General features: G+C 26.7%; 1 protein-coding gene across 1 annotated transcript in view; it reads right to left on the bottom strand.

The window, feature by feature from the left end:
* Positions 1 to 13800, bottom strand: part of LOC142322678 (cuticlin-5) — a 50302-nt gene extending 36502 nt beyond the window's left edge. The window contains exons 1-2 of the mRNA XM_075361757.1: positions 13726 to 13800; positions 3899 to 4114 (exon numbers count right to left, since the gene is read on the bottom strand). Of these exons, the coding sequence (XP_075217872.1) occupies positions 3899 to 4114; positions 13726 to 13800 (291 nt within the window). The remainder of the gene's footprint in view (positions 1 to 3898; positions 4115 to 13725) is intronic.
* Positions 13801 to 16581: the final 2781 nt, after the last annotated feature.

Below are 16581 nucleotides of genomic sequence, written 5' to 3'. Positions count from 1 at the left end.
AAAAAAACGCATTTTTAGAAATTTACAGGCCAAAATTTAGTTATTATAAGAACTAAAATAATGTTTTATTTTGATCGGAACATTATATAAATCAAGTCAGAAACAGGATGCATTTGCCTGAATGGATATGGGGAAACCATGTAAAACTTTGATCAGAGCAGCATCACAAAATGCACAATTAATTATAGATAAAAAGAGACGTGATTAATGTCCATATTAATTATTTAAAATACAAACACTTGAAATAATAAGGTAAATACACGAAGAGACTAAATATAAATATTACTACAAAATAACTCACAATTCAAAAGGCGTTAATAACTATAATTTAAAAATTAGTCGAAGAGTAATATTTTTTCCATAAACATTTGGTATTAATATAGTAGGCGATCTACCACTTTAGTTGGTTCTTAGATGATGCCACTGAAACTCTGTATTGAAATACGAAAATAAATAAATCAAATTATTAATATAATCTACCCAAACTTAACCTACGCGCGCTTTGCTCGCTAACCTTGATTAACGAACGTAGGTTAAGTTTGGTTAGATTGTATTTATAATTTTATTTACTTATTTTCTTATTTCAATAAAGCGTTTCAGTGGCGCCATCTAAGTACTAACTAACTACAGCGGTAGGTCGCCTACTACATTAATACCAAAAAAAATTTTAATTGCATTTTAGATAAATCGGTGGGAAAATTTTTTAAATGGTTCGGTAATTTATAAAAAATATCATAGGAATCATATAAGACCCTTTCTTTTATGCCAAAATATTGTGTTGAATTACACGAAAATAGTTTGGTATAGAGTGATTTACTGATATTTCTCGCTGTGGAATATTATTTCACTTATCTGTCTAAAAAATCTGTAAATCAACAGAAATTTTTATTAAATCTCAGGTATCTGAAGACTAATTTACTCGAATTTGATAAATAAAATAGAAAAACAAAATTCGGTCTATTTTGTAAGTTTCAGTTGGTATAATATTATACAAAAATAGCCTTATAAAATACGAGTACGCTCTCTGTTTAAGTCTTTCTGATCATCCGATTATGAAGTAACCTGGATAAAAAAATTACGTCGCCTACAACCATTTTTAATGTTATTTTTAAATGTAGAATGTTGAAAGTTGGGATTCTACTTCTATATAATTGATTAGCTGTCTGTGCTATAGTTATTAGAGTAACTGAAATTATTCAGTTGATGCTATTCTAAGACGTAAGCGTGAATGTCTACTTCACATTGAGTAATCGGTCCATGACTTGTTATCTTCCACTATTTCGAAAATCAGTTTGTTTTTAATTTTTTTTTATCGTTTCAGAATCCGTGTGAGTAATAAAAAATCTCATAAATATTCTTTTTGTTAGTTTTTATAGTTCAGGAAGAATTCATCATATACGTATAGTACAGTAGTAGTGTTTTTTTGTTATATTAATCGCATCGCATTCTTTATTCATTCAATAAAAATTAAATTCTTTTGTTTCGTTAAAAGAAAGCAGTTAGAAAATGCATGAAAGAAATTAAAATTTTTGTATTATATTAAAAAAGTAATCGTTATAATAAAAATAAAAAGTTAAAGAAAAGTAAAAATATATATATTTAATGTAAAAAAATTGGAAGTTTGACGACTGATAAAAAGTAAGTAATATTACTTTAATATTAACATATATTTATATTAATATTAATTTTATATTGTAATCTAATATTTTTCCTATGTAGTATAATTTCAATTAAAGGTATTTAGGATAAAAAAGTGCCTTTTTTCCTTTTTCTCGATACAATTTGTGTTATAATTACTCAAATATTTACGAATATAAGGTTGTAAAACTGAATAAAAAACCTTTCACTACTTTTTATGCGATTACATCAGCAGAAATTGAAGGACACAATTATGAATCTTTGTTATAACACAATTTTTATGTTTTTATTTCATTGAAATTAGTTAAATTATTTTCCCGATACGGTACAAAGAATAATTTTTTTTTTTTGTAATTTTTGTTGTTTATAAAAAGTTTTAAATTACTTTATTCTAACTTTTATTCTTATATCTCGATCTACAAACATGATAAAAGCAGCAAGATTGCGGTGAAAATATATACATTTGTTTTCTTTTTTTGAATTATAAAAATGAAATCTTATAATTATACGTTCTAAAAGCTCTTTGTAATTCCCAGTAAAACCATTTGTTAATAAATCTTAAAATTTCAGTACGTTACAATAAAAATTTTATTTGGGATACATATTCCTCACTGTTAAAAATTGGGAGCTGTACTGTTGTGTAAAATAAAAGTTATTCCGGTACTTGTAGATTATTGCCGCGTTTAATAACATTTTGATTTCCTTGATAAACAAAAAAAAAAAAAAAAAAATGCTGTGTTTATTTGAATACATTGGAACGTGTATGTATGCTACATCTCTATGACATAGTGATATGTAATCCAGGCTAGAGGTATACTGCGAATTTGAAGGGTTTCGAATATAATTGTCGTTACAAAGATTTTCTTTTTTTTACTTTATTAAGGTAATTTAAACTGTTATAAATAATATATAGAAAAATATATTCCCCAAATTTTATAATTGTTTTAATGTAATGAAATCAAAAAAATCTAAAAGTAATATATATTATGAAGTAGTGAGGACCAATATGTGATTTATTTATTTGATATAAAATCATTTTTCTGTAAACGTATAAACCAAATAATGTACAGTATGAAATAATCACTCATAATTTTGTATTTATTTATTTATTTCTTGATACTGAAATTTCCTAAAATTATAAATATACATTTTTATGTCTGGGAATAAAATAACTCCAAAGTTCTTATTTAAAAAAAAAAATATTGCAATTTTACTTAACTTTTCTTGTAAAATTGTACGGTTTTCTTTTTAAATCTATCCGTGCAAAAAAAAAATCTGTTTTTAATAAAATATTCCAGTTACCGGAACACAATTTTCCCGCATTTCATACCCTGTGAAATGTTTAAGCATCGTCGTCGCAATTGTGCCGAACATCAAATAAGTGCCAAAACTGTTACGAATTGCAACATTTTCATTTCCGTCTTACGACAACAGTCATTACCATTATCTTTATCGACTTTGTAATTTTCACCTTGTCATGATTCAACAGCATCGTCATCTATTACACCGACCTTCATTATGTTTTCCCAAATAACATAGTCATATAATGTAGTTGAGGGATTTAATTTTTATAGAGACCTGTTCATAAAATTTTACGATTGTTGGTTGTTTTTATCTTCTTTTGTTAATTCAGAAAAAATAGTGTGAATTAAGTAGTTAAAAATTAAACCTCTGATAATAATAACAAAAAACGAAAAATCTAAACATATTTAATGTATTTATCGCTTATAAATACCAAAATTACTGTGAAACTTATGATGATTCATATGCTTCTTATCTACGGAACGGTATATAGCGAATTAAAATTTTCCCAATATTTTATTTCGATTAGGACTACCAAATTCATTTTAATGCTATTTTCTGCCTTTGTCACATATTTTAGCATTGTCACTATCGTAGTTGACGCGTTTCCGGAGTACCTCTATTCTCAAGTGCTACTTTTAGAAGTCTACTTTTAGACTGCTGAAAGTAGGAATGACAGAAAATAACACTTAAATCAAGTTTAGCGAATTATTCATGCGTAAGCATCATCATAGTTTATCTATTTTTTATTGTTTTAATTTGTTGCGTTATATATTTTCTTTATCGTATAAATTGAATAGAATTAGTACGTACTACTCGCTAATGTTAACCTGTAAATAATTTATTGTTTTTGCGTTAATTGTTTTCGAATTAAACAATACACACGCTTATGATATCGTTAAAAATACATATCAACTGAATATTTTAATCTAAATCAAGAGATACTTATTGTACTTACAGAACTATGTTCGCTTCCATCATGAGATAAAGCTTCCCTAGTTTCGTTTGTATCTCTGAGCGAATCGTCGTTTACATCTTGCGTAGAAGTTGCCGCCGGATCTTGATCCTCCTGTTCTACAGCTATCATCGATTCGGTCGGTTCTACGCCGACACCGCTTCCACTGGCAGTCGGTTCCGTCGTTATTTCCGATAAATGCCCGGATGTAATTCTCACCTGAAATATAACAAAAATTATTTAAATGTAAAAAGGATTTTTGTTTTATTTAATTAATGAAAAATAAATATTTAAGAAATTAAAGATTTTTATTCTTATCGAAAGAAATTTTTAATTTATAAACATGCCCTAATAAAATACAGAATCTATGATCACATTCGTTTTTTTTTTTTTTTTTAATTTTTGAGTCTTTTTTCTTTCAGTGTCATTCGGGAAGTATAACAATAAGGTTTAAATATCATAAACTTAAGATCGTATTTAATCAGAATTCGGTTTATCAAAATCATTGATCTGAAAATGATATTCATTTGTACGAGTAAAAACTTCCACTGCATTAATTGCCGGTTCTAATCTCACAGAAACACCATTACGTTCAGAGAAAGAAAAACTGACATGTTTCTTAAATCACAAACTTTTTTTTAAAATTAATTTCAATTTATAATTTTAAGTAAACTAAAAGTAAAAATAAAAATCTTCAGTTTTAATTATTAAACAAAAAAAAAAATAATTATTGTCACGGTGATGATATTCTTTTATAATTTTGCGTAGTTTTTTAATAACATAAATACTTTTTACTCTTTCCAGTCTTATTTTTAATATTCGTCGGTTCACTTAACCGTTACATTATTATTAATAAACAAATTTTTTTGTGAAACATAATAATAAATAAAATTCGATTTTAGTTTTTTTGACGATTATAATATCACGCATTTAAAACATGTAAACGAAATGTTTTAATTAATGTTTTATTTAAAGATAAATCCATTATAAGCATTAAAATAATTAAATATTAAAAGAATCATTTATACAACTACATGTCATTTTAATTTTTAAAATTTTGTATATTATATTACAGTATTTATCATGTTTTTTTAAATTCCTGCATTACTGCATTACACGACTTCTGTCCCACATACCAGATGTATGTTATGACACGATTTTAAAAATTTAAGTTAATGTTAAATAATAAAGATAAACTTTATGATAATAGCAATAATAATTATTATTATTAAAAAATTGTTGTTTCACTTATATATATATATATATATATATATATATATATATGTTAAAAAAACTTTTGCGACACTTATGTGCTGTTGTCCTAACGGGCGTCAATCAACACAATATTTGCACCACTCCAGGATTACTGACTAACGGTACAGCCATTATGACTCGGAGCCCACTATCTTTTGTTAACAAACTAAACAGTTTTTGTTGCTCGTTTATAGAGTATTTTTATACTTTTTTTGTGTTCTGTAGCCGGTGAGCCGTTTTTAAGGCACAAGGTTAAATGGCGCACCATTGGCTACATCTTTTTTTATACAACAGCAGTCATTGTTCGGTTGTAATTTCTTATCTTACAGAATAGAACCAATATTGTTGAACCCATGTAAAATGTTCTGTGTGTAATTGTGTCATCGCTTACGGTTTTACCTACATTCTTTAATATATAAATATATATATTAATTCTTTATTTTTTTGTTATATTACTAGTGTATTACTAAGCTACCCTATGAAATTTAAGTCTAATCTTTAAACTATTATCTCTTAAAAATCTAAAAAATTACTAATAGTAATAAAAACAATCGTTTATATTCATCAAATTCGTTAGGAAAGAAAATTGATTTTCTTTTTAAACATTCAGATTTATAATTATTTTGCTGATAAAATTTTGGAAATATAGAAATATACAAAAATTTTATTTAAATTAATTAAGATTGAGCATTATAAATAAATAAATGGGTAATTTTTCATTTATAACCAATACTGCTGGATGTTGGAGATTTAAGTTGATTCCAGGAAGGTCATACTATAAACTTACCTAATCTTTAAAAAGCTAGGATGATTTGATGTAAAATACAAAAATATAACGTAATAATAAAAAATTCTAAGATTGTTGAAAAAATAATTCTTTGCTGCTTGGATTAATTTATTGATGATTTTATGTGAAAAAGATGTTTATTTTCTTTAGAGTAGTTTCTAATCTTTGGAGTAAAGTATACTAGTTTTCAGTAATGTATACTTAAAGGGAATTCAAGTAAAATGAGACAATTTCTCTGGCATGTATATTTTTATCTTTTACGATTGTCTTGATTATTGTGATTTTTAAATATCAATCATTGACATTTACATAATTCAGGCATAAATATATGTAGCGCTAATATCATCAAATCAATATTAGGAGTTGTCTTTTATTACAGCAGAGATATTTTTATTTCTCGTGATGCAAAACTATTAAAATCAGCCATTTCCAATTTTACTATGATTTTTCTAAGTAAAATACCAAAATTATTTTGACTGATTTATATGATATTCCGGAAGTTTCCGTTTCTTGTGAAAATTTTTCGAATCAACGCCCACAGGCTGCTGCAATCCTTAATCGTCCATCGATTATATATGTGGCTTCTTACATGTTAATTAGAACCTAACAACAGAATAGCGGTTTTAAAATATTTCTGAGGAATCTTTAAATATAACTAAACCGGCGTGGCTTTTTATTCGTAAAGACAAGCGTTTAGTGCGTCACTCCGATAAAAATAAGAAGACAAATAGGTTAATATATTAAAGAGACATTTTATTTTAGGAAAATATGATTTCAGCAATAACTTTTTTCATCAGTGTAAAACTTAAACACAGGGAACTACTTTGATGAAGAGGTATTGGACTTTTGGGAGTTATTTGGTGTAACTTACTCGAAATACACAGGATATCAATGAAATGTTAATTTAGTTTGGAAACGGATGAATTTATTCAACTTTAACGCATAAAAGTGTGCAATCAGCTTTAAAAAATACCTACAAAAAATATGGTTCTCCTATAGAAACTCCCAAGTATCGAGTTTTAAATAATGATTATTTCGGCCAGACTCGTATAAAGAATAATGATGTAAGTTTCCGTTAGAAACGGGGTGCGATAGTAAACGGTAAAATAGTACGAAAACTAATTTTTATTTAGGAATTTTTTTCAACTTTTATTAATCAAAAAGGATAAGAAAAATTCATCCTTTCCAATTAGCATTCTTCCTTCAGTCGAAACCTTTTCATTATCGTCTTCGTCGACCTCTCTTTTTATTTCGCATAACATAACGTACGCCCATTAGATTACCAATCATATAATAATCAGTCCAGAACAAGTTTTTGTTGGATATAATTTAGCGATAATGAAGAAGCAGATAGATTCGGCGCACTACTTTTCGTTGTATGGTGTACCAGCGTTGTGAACACGAGTTGATTAACTGAAAAAGCATACCTCTTCTGACCTTCATAAACACTTAAATAAACTGTATAGCGTCACTATTTTTAATTCAAGCGAAGGATTTTAAATTAAGCTTTCAATATTAACATATTAATTTAAAAACCTTAGGGTGGTGCGATTTTATTTACTCATCTAGATGTACAAAAGTGAATACGTGACGTCTATTGGTTGGTGAATAGCTGCTGGTATTATCAGAGATCAGTTATGTACTTGAGTATGTGTATGCATGTGTGTGTGTATATATATATATATTCATGCGAATAAGGTTAAAATTCTATTTCATGAGCATTTTATAACTTATCGTTGAACTTATTACATTTTTATTGTGTCTGTTATAGATAATATATGATGATTTTTAAAAAATTGTAATACGAAAAAGAAAAAAAGGAGATCATTATTATGCTATACTGAACGTCAATGATCTCAAATCGATCTATAGATCAATTTGTTTCGACCGATGGAAACCAATTTATCGCGTAATTCAGTCGAGTTGCAGGTCTGGAATATAGCAAATGTGTTGGGAGAGATGACGCGGCATATTTTGTTCGTTACCGGCTTGTAAAGCAGGAAGGAACCGTCTATCTAAACTTCGGCCATTGTCCTCCTTCTACGTTGAAAAGACACTTTGATAATGTTGTTACATGAGCGTGCTGTCATCTAGCTACACAGCCTTGTCAAGGAGACCTTGTTTTTTTTTCTTCTTAAACTATTACCTTCGCATATACATGTGAACGCGCTCGCGTGTTTGATTGTGTGTGAAGTATGTATACTTATTTTTATTAATCGAAAATATATTTTCAACCCTATTAAACTGAATAGATTTTTTTTAAAGTTAATTTATTTTTAACGATTTTAGAAGGAAAGGGGAAGTAATATTTTTTAGACTTTTAATATATTATTTGTTTGTGTTTCTTAGCGCATAACTTGAGATCCGATCAACGGGATACGTGGCTGGAACCGATCAATTGAAACAATTTTTTTATGAGTGTTCTTTGTAGATGGTTATCGGTATATTTTTATAACGTGACTGCGTTTCGGTAAACGAAATTGACTATATACATGATATGCTCATGTATTTAGGTTATTTGTAAATAGGTAATACATATTAAGTAGTTTGCAGTCGTTCCGTTCCACTTAAAAATTATTTTTGTATATTTATAAATAGCTTTAAAAATTTTTAATCGTTTAAAATCGGATACAAGGTTTACAAAAAAGGTTTTCCATGCATTGCCGTTAATAAACAAATTTATCCCTTACAATCTGATAGTACTACAAAATTTATTTAAACGTTTCCAGAAATAAATAACAATGGCTAAATTTTTTTAAAATAAAATGGTTTTTATATGTCAATGAAGTTAAATAGAACTGAGTTTAATTTCCTCGCATACTGTTACCATTAATTTGTTAGATCTTCTAAAGTAATAATTTCTTCCATAAATGAATTTTATTATAATTATTACTTAATATAATAAATAAAACTATAATCTCGATTTAAATCCTTAACAGTGTGATTGTAAATTAATATTAAAAAATATTTAGTTTTTAAACCCCCGTTTGTTTCTCTAAATTTAATTCGTTCCTTGGCCATAACTTTAGTATTTTATTATTGTAGCCACAACAAAAAAGTTTATTTTTGATGAGTTATTCTTGCAAAACACGTGAATCGAAAAATTACAACTTATACCACAATAAAATCTCGTAAAAGAAGATTACAATTTTATGGACATTATGCAGAACAAAGTCCAAAAATTGATAAAAGAAATAATTTATTTCTACATAGAGTCACAAAGACCAACCGGTTTAAAGAAATAAAAACGGATCTAAAAACATTAAACGTTTTTAAGAATCCGTGTAGATATAGGTAAATTTAGAAAAGCGATTCGAGAGTCTAAGTTTCCAGAGAAAAAGAAAAAGAAGGGTATACACCTGATTAGATGGACGGAAGAAAGGCGACAACAAAGCAAAAGAATGAAAATCTTTTGGGAAAGGAAAAAGAAGTCAAAACTATGCAAATGTGATCGTAATGGTCGGAACGAAAAGGAAAAATCCTTTTTTATTGTACTTAAAATTCCACTTGAAATTACAGAAAATTATGCATGCAATTTATTTCGTTTTTCACCTGTTTTTGTGATAGTGCAACTTTAGAAATTACACAATTTCGTATTAACGAAAAAAATCTGATAAAATTAATATTTAATATCATCACAGTTTAATCTATCTTATAGAACTTTTAACAAATTTTCTGTGATGGGGTTTCATTACGACGGCCATTTAAAAAAGAATCCCTACTTCGGCTATTTTCAGATAGGTATATTGTTTTTTATTCGGATGTATATTTAAACAATAATATTACGGTAAGAGTATATAAATATGGAAAAATAATTTCCATTAAGTTTCCGATCTCTGTTAGAGTAGAATACAATCTCCTCACATTTCTCAGTAAAGAAATTCTTCTTTATCTCACATTGTATTTCGCGATTGTATGAAGTCCAGTTTGGTAACAATACATAGAATTTCCCGCCCGCTTTAATGATGGATATTCATCTTTCCTTCACAAACATTTTTCCATTCCGTCGTAAATGAAAATTATTTACGTACCGTAACAGTATTGTTTAAATAAATAGATCTTGCGAACTCAATTTCTAGTTTTACCGGGTCGATATAGCAATTTAAAATAACAGATTTCCGCCATATTGAAGTCGACCGTGGAAAAATGTTAAAAAGTTCATAAATAAGACAAAATTCTTTTCCTAAATATACTTTAATCTTTTGGGAAATACTTTAATAAAATTTTTTTTTTAATATAATCTGTTAGTAATGTTATGGAACATTGAATTTGCAGTATCATAGAAATAAGCAATAAAAAAGGGGTCTACTTTTTATTAATTTTTATAATTATAGAGATTTCCTAATAATGGAATTCCATTTTCCTTAATAATTTTTATAGGTTTTCTTTAAATAAATTGGTTCTTTCTAAAATAACGCAGAAAAGGATAAATCTTTTAATGTGGTATAAAACTTAATTGTTTCCATAAACTGGTTCGTAAGATATAATTTTTCAAACTTTTTCTTTCGCGAAGACAACGATAAATATATATATATCTCGCTTATGACAAAAACCCATTTGCTGGGTAGTCGTACATAAAATTTTTTACCGATGATATTTATTCTTTTTTAATATACTGATAATTGTACAATGGTTTTTGAATTGTTAAAAAAACGTTTAATTTTGCTGTCAGTACCGACTATTTATTACCGGAGGATATCGGTAGCCTGATTGAATTTAAATACAGTAATTGAGCGCATCTAAATCGATTAACCATATAAAATTAATTCTTAAAAAATATTTACTGACCATTAAAGACTAGGCCACCAGTTCGTACATAAAAAAAGGTTACGCGGTTTTTTTAGCATTATAATCTAAATAAATTTACTCACATTAGAACTGTAAGAAAAAAACAACTAAACTGGGTGACCATCCAAGAAGAAAAACCTATCTGTATCACATTGATCACGATTTGACACTTATATCCATTCAATTGGAAATTTTATACTACCATATATATTTAGTATGATATAAAAATAACGTTAAATAAATATCAGAAGGTTCCAGGAAATAATTTTAAGATATTTATGTTTTACAGTATTTTATATAGTGCTCTCTTTTCTACAGACTGAAACGTAAAAAATATTAATGATATTACTTGTTACGTGTCGTACTGGGTAATATAAATATATATATTACCATATATATATATATATAAACCTAAAAGTTTCAAAGGTCACTATAAAAAAAGATTGTCTGGAGCAGAACCTTACAACACAAAAAATAATTAATTTCTACCATTTTTTTAACTATAATAATAGATAAATTAGATTCATGTAATTTTTGCTCACCTCAAAATTTAAAACAGAAAATTTAGTTCTAAATCCTTTAATTTTGTTTTTTAATTCCTGAAACCATGTAATAAAACTGGAAGAAACTTCTTTAAATTGTAACCTCTCAGATACATAAATAAATTACTAATAAACGGTAAAATATTACATTATAAAAACATAATGAAACATCATTTTAAATTTATTCATATAATTAAAATTTATATATCTCTTTAAAAAAGAACCTCTGTTACAATATTACTAAATAGTTTAAAATTATTGAAACGTAAAATTTATAAAGTTTTTGTTGAGTAGAGAATTGTCTAAGTTAAAAAAAAAATTCAGTTGTTTTTTTTTAAAGCAGTTTCTGATAATTAATTCGAAGTAACTTGCAGAAAAATCTGGTACTTTACCGAATTATATTTATTTATGTTTATTCTGTAGGTGTTCCGTAACTTTCCATACATAAAAAAAGATAAAAGTTTCAAAAAAATTTGCTCCCGTTCTTGTGAAATAGTTGTTTTGTATTGGGGTTCTCTAAATGTTTACTCATTTGTGCATTAAATTTCAAATAAAGGTAAATTAATTAACCTTTGAGTAAATGCTATTAATTTTTTTCTTGTTCTTTTTTTTAATATTAAAATAATATAATAAACTCGATGATGATAATAAATATTCATTATTCGATTTAAAAATTAAAATGTTCGAAGTTTTCTTTATTTCTTAACTCGGTTTTATATGGACTCATTAATAATGAAATAAGGAAGTCCACGCTTAGATAATTATTACTAAATAACTTTGTTGTAACCACCTAAATAACTAAATTGGTATTTAAGAAGTTATTTCATTATTACTATTATTATTTGTACACTTATATAAAGTTTATAAGTATGATTATTTAAGTGTCATTATCAAGGTAAAACAATCTTAGAAATTACAGTTATAAAATTCACGTTTAGGAATACTACCTCTTATAACAATATACTCTCGTATTATTCTCTCTTATTTCTTTACAAAATATGAAGTCGTTCTTTCACTCAGAAATAATGTTATTATGAATTTAAAAATTTTGATTAAACATTTTTCGTTCTTATTACAAATAAATGCTTATAAAGAAACCGTTTATTAAAAAAAAGTTGAGTTTAGAATTACACCGAATTCTTTTCACTTTGTAAAAATAAATTAATTAATTTTTCTCATTCCAGCATTTATTTAATTTATATTTTCTCTCTTCAATAAAAAATACATGGTGCGTTGGTTTGTTTTCTGTATGTGCTCACATTTTTATTTTTGTCACCATGAAAACAAAAATATAATTAAGTAAATTTGCTAATATTTTCTTCTGCAATGAATATCTGTAAAATACTTAATATTCTCACAAACATGAAGATACGAACGCGTCGATGGTCCAGGGAGCGGAGGCCCCTGGCTAGACGGTCGGACGAGCGAAGCGAACCCTGACCGGCTAGTATGTATTAATTTATCATTTTTAGGTAATTTTTTGACTCTTCATACATATGTTTATGAAGTTGAATATGGGGTTAATAAAAAAAAAAATCAATTATCCAGCATCCTATTATCGGGACTAATTATTTATTATTATTATTTTTTTTTAAATTGTACAAAGTAGTTTCTTGATTTTCTCATTGTTTATTTATAAGGTTTTGTTAATACACTAAATAAATACGGCAAAACGATTTAATGTAATACAAAGAAGATTTTCTTTTGGAATAGGTAGAATTATTGGCATTTTAAACGATTTTTTTTTAATTTTCTGTTACTAATGTACTAATAGGTAAATAAGTAAATTTATTGTTGCACTTAGTACTTAGAACTATTTTACTATAGTAGAGTAGTTACTAATAAGTAAATTTATCCTTAAGAATATCTCCAGAACATTTTGTCAGATTGAGCCGTATTTATTTCAGAGATATTATTCAAGCTCTGAACAATTTCAACTCTCGATAGGGGTATGGATCACTTTTTGGTGGTGTGGCCGTACAGATTTTAATGATTTTCAGCACTGATCAAGAAATCTTTTGTTGAAATAACTTGTAAATGTATATCACCAGAAACCACCTAAATATTTAATTCTATACAGTGTATCAAATAGAAATACAGATTCAAAATTTATTCCACGAAAGAATAGGTCGCTTCGTAAAATAATAAAATTTTATCTGATCTCATCAATTCAGTGGGGAAGTTTAGTTCTCTCCGGTCTCATGAACAACGGTTCAATTCGGTCTTGAAACGTTTTCAGGTAGTCAATTACATCCCGTTTCGTCAAATTTTCTTTTTTTTTAAAATTAGTTACGTATTTTTAAAAGTGTAAAATTACAGGTATAAAATTTTATGAAATAATATTTTTATAAATAAGTAGAACAAACATTTAATTGAAAAAAAACCAAATAATTCTGGTAAAATTTAGAAAAAATCCGCCTTTAAAATTTGAAATTTCAGTCTTTATGCTTACAATATACCATTTTTAACTTCAAAAATTCTTCTTCCTTCTGTCTTATTCCTTCTCGAATCTTATCATAAGTTTTATTTGCCATTTTTTTAACACTTGGCTATCGTGAAAAAATTGAGTTTGCTGTATAAATCATGCCGATAAAATTCAAACGGCAGTGATTTGCAATCGATGGTCATTTTTATCATTGAAGTAGAGAATTTAGCCCAAGTATTTTGTGAAGGAAACAGAAATTTAATGATTACCTAGATACACGTTATTTGCACCTTTCGATCCCTTTGAGGTTGTTCTGTCATAACTGAAACGCTCTTCAGAACTTAGAAATGGTAAAATGAAGAAATATTTCGAAAACATTCCTATAAAATTTGAAATGGTAAGAGAGATTCGTACACATGTCTAAAATGGAAGTGAAATAATTTCTTTTTTAAATCACTGGATAAAATTAAAGTTTCTCTGGACAATATTTCACGGATGAAATTTACGGAACCCTTCGTTTAATATATCGAAATTATTGTCTAGTATCATTATGTTATCTCGAAAATTAAAAATTAGTATACTGTAAATTTTGAAAAAATTGGAAATTACGATCAATTTATTTCTAGGTTTTATAAGCCAATTAAAACTGAATTAACAACTTAAATTTTAGATACTTCCCGTTTCTTGCCATAAGAAAATTTCCCCGTCATCCTTGGACTCACTAACTTGGAATTACTCTGATTTCTTATTATAGTAAAATCATTTTTTGTGGTGTTAATAATTTTTATTTCTATTTTTTACAATAACTGTGTAATATTTTTATGGATAAAATAATAAGTTGTTAAAATTATTAATTTTCTATTTCATTTTTAACAAATTTTAATAAAAAATTGTGTCGATATTTACATAATTTTTTTACCCAAAATTTAAATTTAATTTGAGTGTTATTTTCTGCCCTTCCTAGCATTGCCACTCTAAGTTTCGGAGTACCTTAATTCTCAAAACTACTTTTAGCACTGAGTCTTCCTGAGTCGGGATCTTCGAATAAATAGCTATGTTAAGCTCCTCCCACTAGCCATTTAAAAAAAAAATTATAAAATTTAATAATTCAGAAATTCCTGTTAGGTTAAATGATGGTAATATATTTCTATATTTATTCTTTTTAAAATAATTTACAACATCGACAACGTTTTGCTTAAATTCAGTAATGTATCATAAATAAAAAAAATATATAAGCGTAAAAATTGAACCCAAACTTAGTTTTATTTTGTCTAATCGTCAGATAAAATCAAAAAAAATTATATAAAATTGTGAAACAGTTCTACCATTTTTAATCCACTAAATCCACTCACAAAAAAATCTGGGATTTTGACGTATAATCTATTAGACAAAAGGGAGACCTAACTCTGTGGATGATTTCTAGGCTTTACATAACTTACTAAGAAAAATAATTTTCATTTTTGAGGGCTGAAAACTATAAAGTCTCACGAAGAAAGAGAATATAAAGTTATGGAATCAGCTTTGTAAAAATAAATTCTTCAGATGTCTGTATATTAACCAGTCAATCGTACCCCAAGCTTCTTAATTTACTTACCCGCTTATAGCATGGCCGATATTTATTTTTAAAATTAACTAAAAAAAAACAAAAAAAGAACAGAAACGAACTGATTTTACAGTATCATGTGGTATATAAATATGTACATCAATTAATTGTCTATGCTTATTGGGATATAAGTACTCATGAGAAAATGTAACATCAAAGTAGTGCAAGTATCTTGATAGAAATTAGTTGACTATTGTTTTGCTTTAATTTTTTTACGCTTCAAGAAGAATATATGTGAAAAGTGTAATAAATTATTTATCGACAGTAGAAAAAGAAAAAAAAAAAAATTGCCTGCGTTAACTGTAAATTGTTTTTCACGCAGTTTGTGTCAGCTTATAAATTATAGGAATTGAGATCCTTCCGTATAAACAATAGCTGTAATGATTGTTCCACAAAACACGTCGCTTGTGTACGTTCCCTATTAAAAAAAAACAAATAAATAAAAACTAACTAATGCCTGCTGTACCTAATTATATAAGTTATGTAGTCTCTGCCCAGAAATATTAAAACATCATAAAAAATATTTTTTAACGGTCAGTTTTAGCTTACAATACAATAGTGAAGGAAATATCCCATGATCAAGATTATTTCTAGATAATAAACTATTTTTGAAATTTTATAACCTTAACATCTTTGATCATCAAAGAAAAACTAAAGATATTCCTATAATCTAGAAAAATTAATGGGAATTTTGAGTCAACAACAGAGTACGGATAATAGTGACAGTCTCAAAAACTAGAGCAAGATTTCTAATTAATAGGTGATACGTCATAAAATGAATTGATCGATTTATTTAAAATTTCAATTGTATTAAATTACATTATTTTATGATTTATTTCTCCAGTAAAAATCTCATTATTATTATTTTTTTTTTTAATTGCGAAAAGAACGAGACCCGATAAACTACAAACAAATATTTTTGAAAGATCAGAAAAAAATTTATGTTTATTAGACAAAGTTGAAAATATTGAAAGTCTCGGCATATAGTAAACCGAAAGAAGAACAGTATAAACATAAAAAATGGGAAATTTTTTGTGTTCCTTTATTAAAATTATTCTACCGATATCGTTCAAAACTATTTTTCCTTCATTATTTGCTTATCTATCAAATTTACCTAACCTTAAAATTTTCTTATTTATTTAGTGGAAAAAACTTCGTAATAATATTTTATAACTAATTATTCTTATTATTCCAAAATTATTAATGATGATGTTTTTAAATTTTTCAATTTACAAGAAATGTCTCTAAAGTAAAGACCGCTGTGAAGTTTCTCTCCTTACGGTTGGC

The sequence above is a fragment of the Lycorma delicatula genome, chromosome 4 (genome assembly GCF_047948215.1).
Source record: "Lycorma delicatula isolate Av1 chromosome 4, ASM4794821v1, whole genome shotgun sequence".
Lineage (NCBI taxonomy): Eukaryota > Metazoa > Arthropoda > Insecta > Hemiptera > Fulgoridae > Lycorma > Lycorma delicatula.
The sequence above is the reverse complement of the archived record's forward strand: the minus strand, read 5'-3'. Positions and strand labels throughout refer to the sequence as shown.